A 16,075-nucleotide genomic window follows, 5' to 3' on the forward strand; every position below is an offset into this window, starting at 1 on the left:
GATGTCACTGTTCAAATCCAATCAAATGTTGGTTGTCACATGCAAACCTAAAACCAACTCATGCAAGCACAAACTCAAACAACAGTGTTTTTCCAATTATGATTATTATGTAAATAATGACATACCACAATATATTTTGGGGAGTTTCTTTGAATTTTGTTGCAGATACTAGATTTACCTCTTGAATGACTGCATGCATGTTGTCTTAATCTTGTCTTTTTTTCCATGTAATAAGGCCTCATGAACCATCTTTACAGCCTCCCAAGCACTGCAAAAGTCATCATCATTTTATAAAACTGAGGATTCTGGGCCAGCATTCCAAAAGGCACCCTATTCAGTGCACTACTTCTGACCAGGGCCCATAAGGCTCTGGTTAAAAGTACTACACTATCTTAGGGCGAAAAAGGTGCAATTTGGGAAGCACTCTGTGTAATCCTGGTTTGAGAGAGATCCTTCTCGGTCATGTTTTTCCCATGAAGACCAGCAACAACAGTTCTGGACAATGTAGCCTAAACCTAATGCCATTAGAAATAGCTCTGCTGTTTTTCTACCGGCCGTCATTACACCTTGCTTCTGGTACTGAATGAAAACACCACTCTGATATTGTTAGTCAAGCTGCTTATGTGAAGTGATTATTATGATTCTACTAATTAACTACTGCAGTGATTATGATGGTAATGACATCATTGATATAGGCTGCTCAGCCTTTCTTGCAGGTTGACAGTGAAGTGGGAAAGAATGGGTTGAGTCCCAAATGGCACGCCTTACTATAAGGGACATTTGAGACACTGTTTAAGCCTGGGGACTCCTCTGTTTCCTAGTGACAATAATGACTATGATCCAGTCTATCACAACCACACCTATTAACTCACTCTGAGAAAATAAACAGAGAGCCACTCGATCTAGTATTTAAAAGAGCTACCATCCTTCGCTATTACAGGTAGCAGCAGCCAGGAAATCTGCTTAAACACTATCCTGGCATTTTTCCATTGAGTCATATGTTGTGTGAGAAAGGAGGCTATAACAGAGAGTCTATAAGTCTACAGGGAATGATGTAGAAAGTCATCTCATTTTTCTATATTACACACAGTGCCTTCAGAAAGTATTCATACCCCATTGACTTATTCCACATTTTGATGTGTTACAGCCTGAATTCAAAATTGATTAAATATATTTTTTTTCTCATCAAATCTGCACACAATACCCCATAATGACAAAGGGAAAACATGTTTTTAGAAACAGAATTATCTCATTTACATAAGTATCACACCCCTGTGTCAATGTTAGATTCACATGTTAGATTCAATTGTGGAAGCGATTACAGCTGTAATTATGTAAGAGCTTTGCACACCTAGATTGTAAAATATTTGCACATTATTATTGAAAAAATTCCTCAAGCTCTGTGGAAGTTGGTTGTTGATCAACTGCTTTTCAAGTCTTGCCATAGATTTCAAGCCAATTTAGGTAAAACATTTAACTAGGCCACTCAGGAACATTCAACGTTGTCTTGGTAAGCAACTCCAGTGTATATTTGGCCTTGTGATTTAGGTTATTGTCCTGCTGAAATCTGAATTTGTCTCCCAGTGTATAAGACACACAGGAAAGCCAACTGAACTAGGTTTTCCGCTAGGATTTTGCCTGTGATTAGCTCTATTCCATTTGTTTTTATCCTAAAAAAACGATCTAGTCCTTGCCAATGACAAGCATACCCATAACATGATGCAGCCACCACCATGCTTGAAAATATAAAGACTGGTACTCAGTGATGTGTTGTGTTGGATTTGCCCCAAACATAACGCTTTGTATTCAGGACATAAAGTTAATTTATTTGCCAATTTTTTGGGGCAGTTTTACTTCAGTGCCTTACTGCAAACAGGATGCATGGTTTGGAATATTTTTATTCTGTACAGGCTTCCTTCTTTTCACTCTGTCATTTAGGTTAGTATTGTGGAGTAACTACAATGTTGTTGATTCATCCTCAGTTTAACCTATCACAGCCATAAAACTCTATAACTGTTTTAAGGTCACTATTGGCCTCATGTTGAAATCCCTGAGCGGTTTCCTTCCTCTCCTGCAACTGAGTTAGAAAGGACGTCTGTATCTTTGTAGTGATTGGGTGTACTGATACACCATCCAAAGTGTAATTAAAAACTTCACCAATCTCAAAAGGATATTCAATGTCTGCTTAAAAAAAAATACATCTACCAATAGGTGCCCTTCCTTGTGAGGCATTGGAAAACCTTCCTGGTCTTTGTGGTTGAATCTGTGTTTGAAATTCACTGCTTGACTGAGGGACCTTACAGATAAATGTGTTAGGTACGGAGATGTGGTAGTCATTCAAAAATCATGTTAAACACTATTATTGCACACAGAGTGAGTCCACGCAACTTATTATGTGACTTGATAAGCAAATGTTTACTCCTGAACTTATTTAGTCTTGCCATAACAAAGGGGTTGAATACTTATTGACTCAAGACATTTCAGCTTTTCATTTTTAATTAATTTAGAAAAATGTCTAAAAACATAATTCCACTTTGACATTATGGGGTATTGTGTGTAGACCAATGACACAAAATCTACATTTAATACATTTCAAATTCAGGCCTGTAACACAACAAAATGTGGAAAAAGTCAAGGGGTGCGAATACTTTTAATGATAACTAAACTCATGCATTAGCATCATTCATATGATCTGAGGGAATACTGGATAATCAATAACCATGCATTGCCATCAAGAAAAGCCAACATTTTCTCTTCATGCATGAGTAATAGCTAAGTAATAACTGGTCTCAACAATTAGTCTATTGATTGGTTATTGCCATAGTATATTCATTTATATAGGTCAATGATATGAACTTGCAGAAACATACCTGACCAGACTGGATAGTGTACAGTAGCTACATCAGAGGGAGTGTTGACGATTTAGGGTGACGTAATTTGGTATATGGGTCCCACGGACAGAGGGGGTGAGCAAGCCAGTGATCCACCGGCATCATGGCTTCCACATTGGATATGAAGTGTTTTTAGCACACCCTAGAAGAAAATAGTCATTCATTGTTGAAAATCTGAGCCCATTCTAGTCTCATATTGGGACTGAGGGGCCGTGCCGCCCTCTAGTCTCCCTCGACCGCCTCTAGAACGAGAATCTACACTGTTTCTATTGTGAGTTTTCATCCATAAATCGTGGAAGATGGCCGACGTACCGGCGGAGTGCACCATCAAAGTGATGTGCCGTTTCAGGCCCTTGAATAGTTCAGAGGTGGCCAGAGGGGACAAATACATACCTAAGTTTCAAGGGGAAGACCATGTGGTCGTCGGGGTAAGTTGGTTTGCCATATTTCTTTGTCTGCAAGCGAGTGCCCTCTGTGACAGTCTGCGCTGCGCCATTGACACCGTGATCAGCTCGGTCAGCGGTGTCACTAGTTACGTTAGCGTAGCTAGCTAGCTGGCTAACTGACCTACCTGTCCAGCCACACCAGCTGTGTAGCCTTAACGTTAGCGTAGCTAGCTAGCTGGCTAACTGACCTACCTGTCCAGCCACACCAGCTGTGTAGCGTTAACGTTAGCACTAAGCTAGTTCACCCACACCATCACCGACTGGAACAGGACACTATTGATTGCTAGCCAGTCAAGTTTGTATCGTTAGCTAGCTGTATTTCTCTGCTTTGCCGAGTCAACTTTGTCGTTGCAATGAACTAATCTTGCCGTGTCAGGTAACGTTAGCTACTGTAGTTGGTCAGTCAGCTGTCATACAACAACAACAATGACAGGCAAGTGCTAGCTAACTTTAGCTAGCTAACTACAGTACCAACAACATGAGCTAACGTTGCGTTCAAAATAAATGCTCATCATTTTTCAGTTAACACTCACTATCTAGCTAACGCTTGGCCAGCTGAGATGGCAGTGGCAGATTATCTGGCCTAAAGTTAGCTACACCCAGCCGCAAAGACGGTGCACAATTTGACTAGCTAGCTAGTGTAACTAAGTGTTTCATCAACTAGATGACTGACAAGCCAGCTACGAGGACTGCCCCTTGGGCCCAGTTGATTTATTTTAGCTAGTCAAACCAAGACTGTTGTGCGGTACGTTACAAGACTATAGTAACGAAGTACAGTACTGTATGAGGAGCAGCATTTACAATTCAGATACAACACATTTAATTCATTCATAACAACCGTTACGTTAGTAGATGTTTGTACGGTCTGTAGCTACAATGTCTGTTCATGTTATAACGGCGGGTAGTCACATACATTTCTTCAAGTTAGTGTAGTGCACTTAGGTAGCTACATTAGTTATTATCTCTGAATATATCTGGTTAGAGTTACACCACTGGTCCATTACTAAGTGGATTCAGGAAATGGCAGTTTGTTTGTTTTTAGTCATCTTGGAATGTAGACCCATGTCTGCACTCAAATGTCACTATATTCTCTATGTAGTGCACTACTTTTGACCAGAACCCTATGGGGTGCCATTTGGGACACGCCCTTGACACCAGATAAGGATAATGAAATGGGTGCCACTCAGTTATGACAAAAGAAGGAAATGCCTTCCACACAAAGGGGTGCTTGAAGTCTTTTTTAAATGTTTTACATTGTTCTCTGTAGACATAATCCCTTTCCTTGATCTGTGGGGAAATTGGTTTGAAAAGAACTGTCTGTACATGTCATATCATGCCATCTTTTCATCTTTGCACTGTAGGCCAGAAGAGAATAAGCACTAGATGAGGTATGACCACACTTTGTCAGTGTTCAAACAGAGCCATGGACTTTGATTCCCTGGTCTGGACACACCTCACCAAAGCCAACATAATGAAGTCTATAAAGGTTTATATAGTAGGCTACAAATAGCAAGATGTTATAGTTCTGGAACTTATTTACACTGAGTGCTTGTCCTTGCACGTCTTCATCTTGAACCTCCCTTTTAACACTCCCGAGTGGCGCAGCGGTCTAAGGCACTGCATCTCAGTTCTAGAGGCATCACTACAGACACCCTGGTTCGAAACCAGGCAGTATTACAACCGGCCGTGATTGGGAGTCCCATAGGGCGGCGCACAATTGGCCCAGTGTCGTCTGGATTTGGCCGGTGTAGGCCGTCATTGTAAATAACCATTTGTTCTTAACTGACTTGCCTAGTTAAATAAAAAATGTAAAAACCAACACAGTCAGTTTGTATATTTTAAATGTGGGTAGTACATAGCACCACTATACACAACACTTCTATACAATATCACGCTTGTAGGACTTGGCCTACATTTGACTCTGTACGGATCGCCTCACTACTGTTATTTTATTGTTGCTCTTTAATTATTTGTTATTATTCTATTTTCAATTTAAATTTTCAATTTTTTTTATTTTTTACTATAGTTTATTTTAGTAAATACTTTCTTAACACATATTATTCTTAAAACTGCATTGTTGGTTAAGGGCTTGTAAGTAAGCATTTCACTGTTAGGTCTACATCTGTTGTATTCGGCGCATGTGACAAATGAAATTTGATTTGATTTGGAGACTGAATAAAGAATTACATCATCATTCATGGGAAACACAGTATGATGACATCATGACCATTGGTCACTGAAGGGGATGGTCAGTGGGGATATATAGTATATATTTGGGCCAGGGGTGGATCTGAGCTGGCATAATGGAACCATTTGCCTATATCATTCAGCCACAAGGTTGGAAGACAATAATCTATTATAGCGATAGAAAGTGATGGTTGTCTCCAGTGCTTGTTTTGTTGACATTTTCAGGGCTTGTGATGTCATTACTTTCCCAGCGTATTATCAGATAGTTGTAGGATCAGAGCTTAGGCCTCTCTCTCTGTCCAATCAGAGCTTAGGCCTCTCTCTCTGTCCAATCAGAACTTAGGCCTCTCTGTCTCTGTCCAATTGCACACACACACACACACACACACACACACACACACACACACACACACACACACACACACACACACACACACACACACACACACACACACACACACACTGCTGGCCCCCTGGGTAATCCCCTTGTCTTTCTCCTGGCAACCAGCTGTTCCACCAATCAGAAAGAGTTCTGTTGGGCGCGGCTGTGTGCTTCCTCTGGGTTGGTGGGGCTGTCTAGTGATTATTATTATTATAATGCCTGTTTGTTTCACGGATGCACTTATCCAGGGTGACTGACTCATATTTTGTATCTATTTGAAACAATCCACTGTTTAAATATAAAACCTCAACGGCAACATCTGTCCACTCCCTAGGCTTGAGACAAGTACCACACAGACAGTTATCTCTGCTCTGATGTTCTTGGCACAGTGCAAACCAGGGGAGCTGAGATGGAGGGACAGATGATGCTTACACCTGGAACCTTGAACATACTGTATGTTTGTACTTCTCTCAGTCCTGATAGGCAGCCCTGAACCTTAACCAGTCAACTATACAGAACCAGGATGTAGCCTCGACAATCTCAGTCAGCTTGGTACAGCACTGGAGATGGAAGAAACTAAACCAACAGTCTTCCATCCAGTCTCCGATGAGACAGAGAGAGAGAGAGAGAGAGTGAGTAGTTCACTAGATCTAGAATAGCAAATGCAGGGGTGAATTATTCAGGCTTCTATTACATGCTCTGACTGTCAGTCCTGCTGCTGGTTCTGCTCACGCAGAGAGAGTGATCACGTCAGCCTCCCAGGGTAGGATGCTGTCACATGATTCCACCATCTCCATACAGCTACACACACACACACACACACACACACACACACACACACACACACACACACACACACACACACACAGCACCGTGAGAGTGTGCTACTTTTAGCTTCAGCAGTGGAAACTAACAGAAGATAGGTGGAGGAGAGAGGACTGAGGGAGGGAGGGAAGAGGAGAGGAGGGAGGGGAGGGTGGGCGGGAAGAGGAGTGAGGGAGGGAGGGAAGAGGAGAGGGGGAGGGCGGGAAGAGGAGTGAGGGAGGGAGGGAAGAGGAGAGGACTGAGGGAGGGAGGGAGGGAAGAGGAGTGAGGGAGGGAGGGAAGAGGAGTGAGGGAGGGAGGGAGGGAAGAGGAGAGGAAGGAGGGAAGAGGAGAGGAGGGAGGGGAGGGAGGGAAGAGGAGGGAGGGGAGGGAGGGAGGGAAGAGAAGTGAGGGAGGGAGGGAAGAGGAGAGGAGGGAGAGAAGAGGAGGGGAGGGAGGGAAGAGGAGTGAGGGGAGGGAGGGAAGAGGAGGACTGAAGAAGAGATGAGAGAGGCTTCCACTATCAAATCAAATGTTATTTATCACATATACATGGTTAGCAGATGTTAATGCAAGTGTAGTGAAATGCTTGTGCTTCTAGTTCCGACAGTGCAGTAATATCTAACATGTAATCTAACAATTCCCCAACAACTACCTAATACACACAATGTAAGGGGAGGGAATAAGAATATGTACATATAAAGATATGGATGCATGATGGCCGTGCGGCATAGGCAAGATGCAGTAGATGGTATAGAATACAGTATATACATATGAGATGAGTAATGTAGGATATGTAAACATTATTAAAGTGCCGTTATTTAAAGTGACTAGTGATACCTTTATTAAGTTCTTTTATTAAAGTGGCCAGCGATTTGAGTCAGTACGTTGGCAACAGCCTCTCTATGTTAGTGATGGTTGTTTAACAGTCTGATGGCCTTGAGATAGAAGCTGTTTTTCAGTCTCTCGGTCCCAGCTTTGATGCACCTGTACTGACCTCACCTTCTGGATGATAGCGGGGTGAACAGGCAGTGGCTCGGTTGGTTGTTGTCCTTGAGGATCTTTTTGGCCTTCCTGTGACATCGGGTGCTGTAGGTGTCATGGAGGGCAGGTAGTTTGCCCCCGGTGATGCGTTGTGCAGACCGCACTACCCTCTGGAGTGCCTTGAGGTTGAGGGCGGTGCAGTTGTCGTACCAGGTGACAGGATGCTCTCGATTGTGCATCTGTAGAAGTTTGTGAGGGTTTTAGGTGACAAGCCAAATTTCCTCAGCCTCCTGAGGTTGAAGAGGTGCTGTTGCCCCTTCTTCACCACGCTATCTGTGTGGGTAGACCATTTCAGTTTGTCCGTGATGTGTACGCAGAGGAACTTAACTTTCTATCTTCTCCACTACAGTCCCGTTGATGTGGATAGGGGGGTGCTCCCTCTGATGTTTCCTGAAGTCCACGATCATCTCCTTTGTTTTGTTGACGTTGAGTGAGAGGTTATTTTCCTGACACCACACTCCGAGGGCTCTCACCTCCTTCCTGTAGGCTGTCTCGTTGTTGTTGGTAATCAAGCCTACCACTGTAGTGTCGTCTGCAAACTTTATGATTGAGTTGGAGGCATGCATGGGCACGCAGTCATGGGTGAACAGGGAGTACAAGAGAGGGCTGAGAACGCACCCTTGTGGGGCCCCAGTGTTGAGGATCAGCGAGGTGGAGATGTTGTTTCCTACCTTCACCAGCTGGGGGTGGCTCGTCAGAAAGTCCACGACCCAGTTGCACAAGTGGGGGTCGAGACCCAGGGTCTCAAGCTTAATGATGAGTTTGGAGGGTACTATGGTGTTGAATGTTGAGCTGTAGTCAATGAACTGCATACTTACATAGGTATTCCTCTTGTCCAGAAGGGATAGGGCAGTGTGCAGTGTGATTGTGATTGCGTCGTCTGTGGACCTATTGGGGCGTAAGCAAATTGCAGTGGGTCTAGGGTATCAGGTAGGGTGGAGGTGATATGATCCCTGGCTAGTCTCTCAAAGCACTTCAGAATGACAGAAGTGAGTGCTACGGGGCAATAGTAATTTAGTTCAGTTACCTTAGCTTTCTTGAGAACAGGAACAATGGTGGCCATCTTGAAGCATGTGGGGACAGCAGACTGGGATAGGGATTGATTGAATATGTCTGTAAACACACCAGCCAGCTGGTCTGCACATGCTCTGAGGATGTGGCTAGGGTTGCCGTCTGGGCCGGCAGCCTTGCGAGGGTTAACACGTTTAAAGATTTTACTCATGTCGGCCACGTTGAAAGAGAGCCCACAGTCTTTGGTAGCAAGCCGTGTCGGTGGCACTGTATTGTCCTCAAAGCGGGCAAAGAAGTTGTTTAATTTGTCTGGGTGCGAGACGTTGATGTCCGCGACGGGGCTGGTTTTCTTTTTGTAATCCGTGATTGTCTGTAGACCCTGCCACATAGGTCTTGTGTTTGAGCCGTTGAACTGCGACTCTACTTTGTCTCTGTACTGATGCTTTGCTTGTTTGATTGCCTTGCGTAGGGAATAGCTACACTGTTTGTATTCAGTCATGAGTCCCGTCGCCTTGCCATGATTAAATGCGTTGGTTCGCGCTTTCAGTTTTGCGCGAATGCTGCCATCAATCCACGGTTTCTGGTAAGGGAAGCTTTTAATGGTCACAGTGGGTACAACATCTCCAATGCACTTCCTAATAAACTCACTCAACGAGTCAGCGTACACATCGATGTTATTGTCTGAGATTACCCGGAACATATCCCAGTCCGTGTGATCGAAGCAATCTTGAAGCGTGGAATCCGATTGGTCAGACCAGCGTTGGATAGACCTAAGAACGGGCGCGTCCTGTTTTAGTTTCTGCCTATAGGAGGGGAGCAACAAGATTGAGTCATGGTCAGATTTGCCGAAGGGAGGGCAGGGCTTGTATGCGTTGCGGAAGTTAGAGTAGCAGTGGTCCAATGTTTTGCTCAAGCGGGTACAACAATCAATGTGCTGGTAGAAATTAGGCAGCCTTGTTCTCAAATGAGCTTTGTTTAAATCCTCAGCTACAATAAATGCAGCCTCAGGATATATGGTTTCCAGTTTACATAGAGTCCAGTGAAGTTCTTTCAGGGCCGTCGAGGTATCTGCTTGGGGGGAATATACACGGCTGTGATTATAATCGAAGAGAATTCTCTTGGTAGATAATGCGGTCGGCATTTGCCTGTAAGGAATTCTAGGTCAGGTGAACAAAGGGACTTGAGTTCCTGTATGTTGTTATGATTACACCATGACTCGTTAATCATGAGGCATACACCCCCACCCTTTTTCTTACCTGAGAGATGTTTGTTTCTGTCGGCGCGATGCATGGAGAAACCCGGTGGCTGTACCGACTCTGACAACGTATCCCGAGTGAGCCATGTTTCCGTGAAACAGAGAATGTTACAATCTCTGTTGTCTCTCTGGAAGGCGACTCGTGCCCTAATTTCGTCCACCTTGTTGTCTAGAGACATTGGCGACTAATATGCTCGGAAGCGGTGGGTAGTGTGCTCGCCTTCTAATTCTGACCAGGAGTCCGCTCCATCTGCCTCTCCTACGGCGACCGCGTTGTTTTGGGTCGGCCTCTGGGATTAGATCCCATGTCCAGGGTGGAGGTCCGAACAAAGGATCCGCTTTGGGAAAGACGTATTCCTGGTCGTAATGTTGGTAAATTGACGTCGCTTTTATATCCAATAGTTTTTCGCGGCTGTATGTAATAACACTTGAGATTTTCTGGGCAAAAAATGTAAGAAATAATACATAAAAAAACAAATTACTGCATAGTTTCCTAAGGACGTGAAGCGAGGCGACCATCTCCGTCGGCGCAGCACTATGATTTGAATTTAAACTGGGTATATACTTTCCAGGCAGTTATTACCATTCTATTGCCTAGTAAATACAGAGTCTATAGGGGGGGAAATCCAGTTGGCTAAAGCACTTCCATCCCCCTGTGGCTGTTTATTCTGCACTCTGAGTGATCTTGCATTTATCACTGGCCTGTTCAATAGACGTGTTGTACATTCTAGACAAATCAGATTTTCCCAAGGCAGACCAAGAAGCCAGTAGTAATGTCCGTGAAAGACATCACTTATAAATACTAGAACAATGGTTTCACTGTGTCATCTCCACTGAGTAATCTTTACTCTTTCAGGCTGCAGTGTAGTGGAGGTAAAGGAGCACTGCCTTCCAGACTCATGAGAACTTTGAACTTGGGCTGTACTACTGATAGTGAGGACAGGCCCAGCCTAATGTTGTCAGTACTGCAGCCTAATGTGTTCAGTACTGCAGTGTCAGTCTGGCTAGGTTGTGTTGTGGCTGGCTGTGCCCAATCTTGTGACTGATCAGTGGGTCAGTTCAGGTGATGTCCTGTAAGGATAACTCTGTGGTTCTGAGCAGTGAGCAGTGTTATAGCTGCTGTCCTGAATAGAGAGGTTCTTCGGAGCACAAACCCACATTTGCCTTTCGCTGTTCTACTGTGCTGCATTGATGTACAGTACCAGTCAAAAAGTTTTGGACACCTACTCATTCAAGGGTTTTTCTTTATTTTTAATATTTTCTACATTGTAGAATAATAGTCAAGACATCAAAACTAGGAAATAACAAATATGGAATCATGTAGTAACTAGAGGTCGACCGATTATGGTTTTTCAACGCCGATACCGATTATTGGAGGACCAGAACAGGCCGATACCGATTAATCGGACGATTTTTACATATACAGTTGAAGTTGGAAGTTTACATAAACCTTAGCCTAATAAATTTAAACTCAGTTTTTCCCAATTCCTGACATTTAGGATCACCACTTTATTTAAAAAATGTGAAATGTCAGATTAATAGTAGAGAGAATGATTTATTTCAGCTTTTATTTCTTTCATTACATTCCCAGTGGGTCAGAAGTTTACATACACTCAATTAGTATTTGGTAGCATTGCCTTTAAATTGCTTAACTTGGGTCAAACGTTTCGGGTAGCCTTCCACAAGCTTCCCACAATAAGTTGGGTGAATTTTGGCCCATTCCTCCTGACAGAGCTGGTGTAACTGAGTCAGGTTTGTAGGCCTTCTTGCTCGCACACGCTTTTTCAGTTCTGCTCACAAATTATCTATAGGATTGAGGTCAGGGCTTTGTGATGGCCACTCCAATGCCTTGACTTTGTTGTCCTTAAGCCATTTTGCCACAACTTTGGAAGTATGCTTGGGGTCATTGTCCATTTGGAAGATCCATTTGTGACCAAGCTTTAACTTCCTGACTGATGTCTTGAGATGTTGCTTCAATATATCCACATATTTTCCTTCCTCATGATGCCATCTATTTTGTGAAGTGCACCAGTCCCTCCTGCAGTAAAGCACCCCCACAACATGATGCTGCCACCCCCGTGGTGTTCTTCGGCTTGCAAGCCTCCCCCTTTTTCCTCCAAACGTAACGATGGTCATTATGGCCAAACAGTTCTATTTTTGTTTCATCAGACCAGAGGACATTTCTCCAAAAAGTACGATCTTTGTCCCCATGTGCAGTTGCAAATCGTAGTCTGGCTTTTTTATGGCGGTTTTGGAGCAGTGGCTTCTTCCTTGCTGAGCGGCCTTTCAGGTTTTACTGTGGATATAGATACTTTTGTACCTGTTTCCTCCAGCATCTTCACAAGGTCCTTTGCTGTTGTTCTGGGATTGATTTGCACTTTTCGCACCAAAGTACGTTCATCTCTAGGAGACAGAACCCGTCTCCTTCCTGAGCGGTATGATGGCTGCATGGTCCCATGGTGTTTATACTTGTGTACTATTGTTTGTACAGATGAATGTGGTACCTTCAGGCATTTGGAAATTGCTCCCAAGGATGAACCAGACTTCTGGAGGTCTACAATTTCTTTTCTGAGGTCTTGGCTGGTTTCTTTTGATTTTCCCATGATGTCAAGCAAAGAGGCAATGAGTTTGAAGGTAGGCCCTGAAATACATCCACAGGTACACCTCCAATTGACTGAAATGATGTCAATTAGCCTATCAGAAGCTTCTAAAGCCATGACATCATTTTCTGGAATTTTCCAATCTGTTTAAAGGCACAGTCAACTTAGTGTATGTAAACTTCTGACCCACTGGAATTGTGATACAGTGAATTATAAGTGAAATAATCTGTCTGTTAACCATTGTTGGAAAAATGACTTGTGTCATGCACAAAGTAGATGTCCAAACCGACTTGCCAAAACTATAGTTTGTTAACAAGAAATGTGTAGAGTGGTTGAAAAACGAGTTTTAATGACTCCAACCTAAGTGTATGTAAACTTCCGACTTCAACTGTATTTGTAATAATGACAATTACAACAATACTGAATGAACAATGAACCCTTTTATTTTAACTTAATATAATACATAAATAAAATCTATTTAGTCTCAAATAAATAATGAAACATGTTCAATTTGGTTTAAATAATGCAAAAACACAGTGTTGGAGAAGAATGTAAAAGTGCAATATGTGCCATGTAAAAAAGCTAACGTTTAAGTTCCTTGCTCAGAACATTAAGGAACATATGGAAGCTGGTGGTTCAATATTCCCAGTTCTTCAATATTCCCAGTTAAGAAGTTTTAAGTTGTAGTTATTATAGGAATTATGACGCGTCGACTATTTCTTTCTATACCACTTGTATTTCATATACCTTTGAATATTGGATGTTCTTATAGGCACTTTAGTATTGCCAGCCTAATCTTGGGAGTTGATAGGCTTGAAGTCATAAACAGCACTGTGTATCAAGAATTGCTAAGAGCTGCTGGCAAACACAGTAAAGTGCTGTTTGAATGAATGCTTACAAGCCTGCTGCTGCCTACCACCGCTCACTCAGACTGTTCTATCAAATCATAGATTTAATTATAATAAACACACAGCAATACGAGCCTTTGGTCATTAATACGGTCAAATTCGGAAACGATCATTTAGAAAACAAAATGTTTATTCTTTCAGTGAAATACGTAACCATTCCGTATTTTGTCGAACGGGTGGCAACCCTAAGTCAAAATTTTGCTGTTACATTGCACAACCTCCAATGTTATGTCATAATTATGTAAAATTCTGGCAAATTAATTACAGTCTTTGTTAGGAAGAAACACAGTTCGCAACGAGCCAGGCGGCCCAAACTGTTGCATATACCCTGACTCTGATTGCACTGAACGCAAGAGAAGTGACACAATTTCCCTTGTTAATATTGCCTGCTAACATGCATTTATTTTAACTAAATATACAGGTTTAAAATAATATACTTCTGTGTATTGATTTTAAGAAAGACATTGATGTTTATGGTTAGGTACATTTGTGCAACGAGAGTGCTTTTTTTGCGAATGCGCTTTTGTTAAATCATCACCCGTTTGGCGAAGTTGAAGTAGGCTGTGATTCGATGATAAATTAACAGGCACCACATTGATTATATGCAATGCAGGACAAGCTAGTTAACCTAGTAATATCATCAATCATGTGTAGTTAACTAGTGATTATGTGAAGATTGATTGTTTTTTATAAGTTTAATGCTAGCTAGCAACTTACCTTGGGTCCTTGCAGCCACAAGGTCCTTTTGACGCTGCACTCGCGCAGTTTCCTCGTGGATTGCAATGTAATTGGCCATAATTGGCATCCAAAAAGGCCGATTATCGATAGTTATGAAACCGTGAAATCGGCCCTAATTAATCGTCCATTCCGATTAATCGGTCGACCTCTAATAGTAACCAAAAAAATTGTTAAACAAATCAAAATATATTTTACATTCTTCATAGTAGCCACCCTTTGTCTTGATGACAGCTTTGCACACTCTTGGCATTCTCTCAACCAGCTTCACCTGGAATGCTTTTCCAACAGTCTTGAAGGAGTTCCCACATATGCTGAGCACATCTTGGCTGCTTTTCCTTCACTCTACGGTCCAACTCATTCCAAACCATCTCAATTGGGTTGAGGTCGGGGGATTGTGGAGGCCAGGTCATCTGATGCATCACTCCATCACTCTCCTTCTCGTTTAAATATCCCTTACACAGCCTACTTATTCATATAGGTGTTGTCATTCAGGCAGCTCAGGCCAATGGTCTGGTCTGACGTGTTTGTGTCTGTGAGTGGTCCATGTCCATCTGTTGGGTAGGCAGGGGAGAGAGAGAAAGGTTTTAAAACAGACGTATATGGGGCCATATGTATCAAGCGTCTCAGAGTAGGAGTGCTGACCTAGGATCAGGTCCTCCCTGTCCATGTAATCTTAATCATTGTGATCTAAAAGGCTAAACTGATCTTAGATCAGCTCTCATACTATGAGACACTTGATACATATGGCTTCTGGTTTTAACCCTTCCTGGTTAAATAAAGGTTAAATAATAACAAATAAAATATTCAGCGAAGTTGCAAGTGCCATCCTCATGGGACACCATATTAGTGTTAAAACATCACTGTGATCAGCTGCACACACACACACTAATAAACCCCTGGTGACCCTCCATGCCTCCACAGCAACCCAAGTAACATCCCAAATTGCACCCTATTCCCTATAGAGTGCACTACTTTTGGCCCATACAGGTCTGGTCTAAAGTAATGCACCATGTAAAGAAAAGGGTGCGATTTGGGACACACACATGGCAGGACCAGGAGGACAGAGGAGGAGGAGGACTGATCTGAGGGAGAGGAGGACTGATCTGAGGGAGAGATCAAGCAGGACCAGGGAAGACCGACACAGAAGAGCTCAGAGCTGAGGGAGAGATCAAGCAGGACCAGGGAAGACCCACAGAGGAGGACTGATCTGAGGGAGAGATCAAGCAGGACCAGGGAGGACCCACAGAGGAGGACTGAGCTGAGGGAGAGATCAAGCAGGACCAGGGAGGACCCACAGAGGAGGACTGAGCTGAGGGAGAGATCAAGCAGGACCAGGGAGGACCCACAGAGGAGGACTGAGCTGAGGGAGAGATCAAGCAGGACCAGGGAGGACCCACAGAGCAGGACTGAGCTGAGGGAGAGATCAAGCAGGACCAGGGAGGACCCACAGAGGAGGACTGAGCTGATCAAAGTCAACCATACAAGTTATGAAACTAATGTTCGAGCCACTTTAGCGGTTCAGCCTGAACAACTAGCTGCATGGGCCCTATTGCATCTCTGGTCTTCATAGGCATTTATTTTTATTTAACCTTTATTTAACTAGGCAAGTCAGTTAAGAACACATTCTTATTTACAATGACGGTCTACCCCGGCCAATCCCAGACGACGCTGGGCCAATTGTGCGTCGCCCTATGGGACTTCCAATCACGGCCAGATGTGATACAGCCTGGATTTGAACCAGGGACTGTAGTGACGCCTCTTGCAATGAGATGCAGTGCCTTAGACCGCTGCGCCACTCGGGAGCAAAGC

General features: G+C 43.3%; 1 protein-coding gene across 3 annotated transcripts in view; it reads left to right on the forward strand.

Annotated features, from left to right (window-relative positions):
* The first annotated feature begins 2,937 nt into the window (after positions 1 to 2,937).
* Positions 2,938 to 16,075, forward strand: part of LOC106569631 (kinesin-1 heavy chain) — a 42,467-nt gene continuing 29,329 nt past the window's right edge. For all 3 annotated transcript variants that reach the window (XM_045694396.1, XM_045694397.1, XM_045694398.1), the window contains exon 1: positions 2,938 to 3,319. In XM_045694396.1, the coding sequence (XP_045550352.1) occupies positions 3,191 to 3,319 (129 nt within the window). In that variant the 5' untranslated portion in view covers positions 2,938 to 3,190. The remainder of the gene's footprint in view (positions 3,320 to 16,075) is intronic.

This window comes from Salmo salar, chromosome ssa14, assembly GCF_905237065.1.
Source record: "Salmo salar chromosome ssa14, Ssal_v3.1, whole genome shotgun sequence".
NCBI classification, from domain to species: domain Eukaryota; kingdom Metazoa; phylum Chordata; class Actinopteri; order Salmoniformes; family Salmonidae; genus Salmo; species Salmo salar.